The 1,884-nt window shown below is 38.1% G+C and overlaps 1 protein-coding gene across 1 annotated transcript in view; it reads left to right on the top strand.

The window, feature by feature from the left end:
• The window catches only part of LOC109582769 (neutral alpha-glucosidase AB-like), a 2,251-nt gene extending 1,887 nt beyond the window's left edge, over positions 1-364 (top strand). The window contains exons 7-8 of the mRNA XM_019997691.1: positions 101-201; positions 255-364. Of these exons, the coding sequence (XP_019853250.1) occupies positions 101-201; positions 255-364 (211 nt within the window). The remainder of the gene's footprint in view (positions 1-100; positions 202-254) is intronic.
• The last annotated feature ends 1,520 nt before the right edge of the window (positions 365-1,884 follow it).

The following is a 1,884-nucleotide window of genomic DNA, read 5'->3' as shown; positions in this document are numbered from 1 at the left end:
ATTTTTATTGAGAGATTTTAACTTCAATGGCAATGTATTTAGTAGCAAGTAAGCCCCTCCCATCAGTTATTAAATAGTTATTAATTTCATTACGGTACAGAGCTGGTAATGGTAGCGGTCAGCTTGTTACAAAGGCGTGGGTGGAGCGCCTAGTCATCATTGGCTATGGGAAGAAACCTAGTTCAGTTGCAATGGAGACAGGTTAGTTGAATAAAGATATTAATAATGTATGAGCATCTCTCTCTAACCCACAGGCGGTAATACTGAAGAATTAAGATTCTCATATAACAATAATGCTAAGGTATTGACCATTGGAAGGCCAGGGGTTGTCATTTCTACTGATTTTACTGTAACTATTAATTAATGAAGAGACTCCATCTTTTTTTGTCTTTTACTTTTCAGCTGGTAATGGGTTCATGCCATCTTGATATTTATTACCATCAATTTCTTGGATTTAATTATACAATCTATTGCAATTGTACATGCCAAATGTATTACTAACATAGCATTGAGGAATATAAAGTGATACACTTTGTTAAGCTAGAATAACTTTTCTAACCATTTCTTGGAATTGTTTGGATACAGTGTTACCATTGAATGCTTTACTATACCCATCCCTCAATTTCTTGGAAATCTTCCCATGATGGCATGGTATTCTTGGCTGCGGTTAGCGTCGTATCTTGGCCATTATATATGAATACAAATATAAGGAGACACAGACAAAGCAAACAAAGAGAGGAAGAGAAAGGATACAATATGTCCAACCAGGTATCTGTTAGTCGAGGTCAACACTCCGCTGTGGGAGCCGGACATGTTCAGCGTACGGAGGTGGAAGTGAAAGAGTTTGGCAAACATCAGTCTATATCGGGTGGTTGCTTCCATCAAACCAATTTCATCATTAAGAATACTCAGGGACTGAGCCTGCATCGTTACTGGTACATGAAAGGGTTTGTGAAAATGTTCCTCCTTTATTGTTTCATTGGACTCATCTCATTCCTTCACGTTATTGCTGCCAGTGTTTTTATTGTCCGAGATATACTGTGGATCCTGCTCTTCTCTCAGTATGTCAATATTGCTTGCAAAGTCATACCCATTGTCATCAAGCATCCTGTGCTGCCTGCTCTCCAAACTATCAATCGGATTAATACACTTTTGGAGGTTAAAATAAAAGTCGTTGATGGTCGCTATATCTACCTGAATACAGTAGATACTGCTGGATTGCAGGTGGGCAATGTGGAAGTGCAGTATAATGAAGCTCGTAGTGCTGGCCTCTTTCAATTGAGTTCAGCTAGTGGTACTATTAAGTTTCAGGCTCTTAGCCCAAGGGCTCATAGTAGGGTTCGCCAGACTCGAGCATTCTCTTTTCTTCTACTCCTGGGAGCTATCATTCATTTTCTTTATGCCCTGGGCTGCCTCATTGGGATCCTGGTTGTGAGTGGAGGGATGCCAAGCACCATCCTCACTGATGACAATAATTAGATCTAACTTTAGTTAGTCAAAATGTTTAGATTAAAGTTTAGCTTTATTATTTTTTGACTATAATTATCTAGATAATTAAAATATTCGTTTATCAATTGAGGGAGATCAAATGGTTTTACTTTCCTTTTTCATTACTAACATACTCATTTTCTGATGTTGTTTATTGATTGGCAGCTTATGCTATCAGTTATTACACAGAAAGGCTTTCACTTTTGTATATCTTCCACATAAAAGGCCCTTTCTGTGTACTTAAACTAACTTTGGGCTTTATCTGTAGTAAGAAGAAAAGGAATTTTAAAGCAAAAGAGAGCTCAAATTGGAAGAAAGATGGCCCTGAATAGTGGGAGACAGCCAAATTACTCCACCATCAATACAGGAGAGGTGCAGCAGACTGATATTACAATG

The sequence above is a fragment of the Amphimedon queenslandica genome, unplaced genomic scaffold (genome assembly GCF_000090795.2).
Source record: "Amphimedon queenslandica unplaced genomic scaffold, v1.1 AMPQUscaffold_13356, whole genome shotgun sequence".
NCBI classification, from domain to species: domain Eukaryota; kingdom Metazoa; phylum Porifera; class Demospongiae; order Haplosclerida; family Niphatidae; genus Amphimedon; species Amphimedon queenslandica.
Note: the sequence above shows the minus strand (reverse complement) of the source record. Positions and strands in the feature narration are given on the sequence as shown.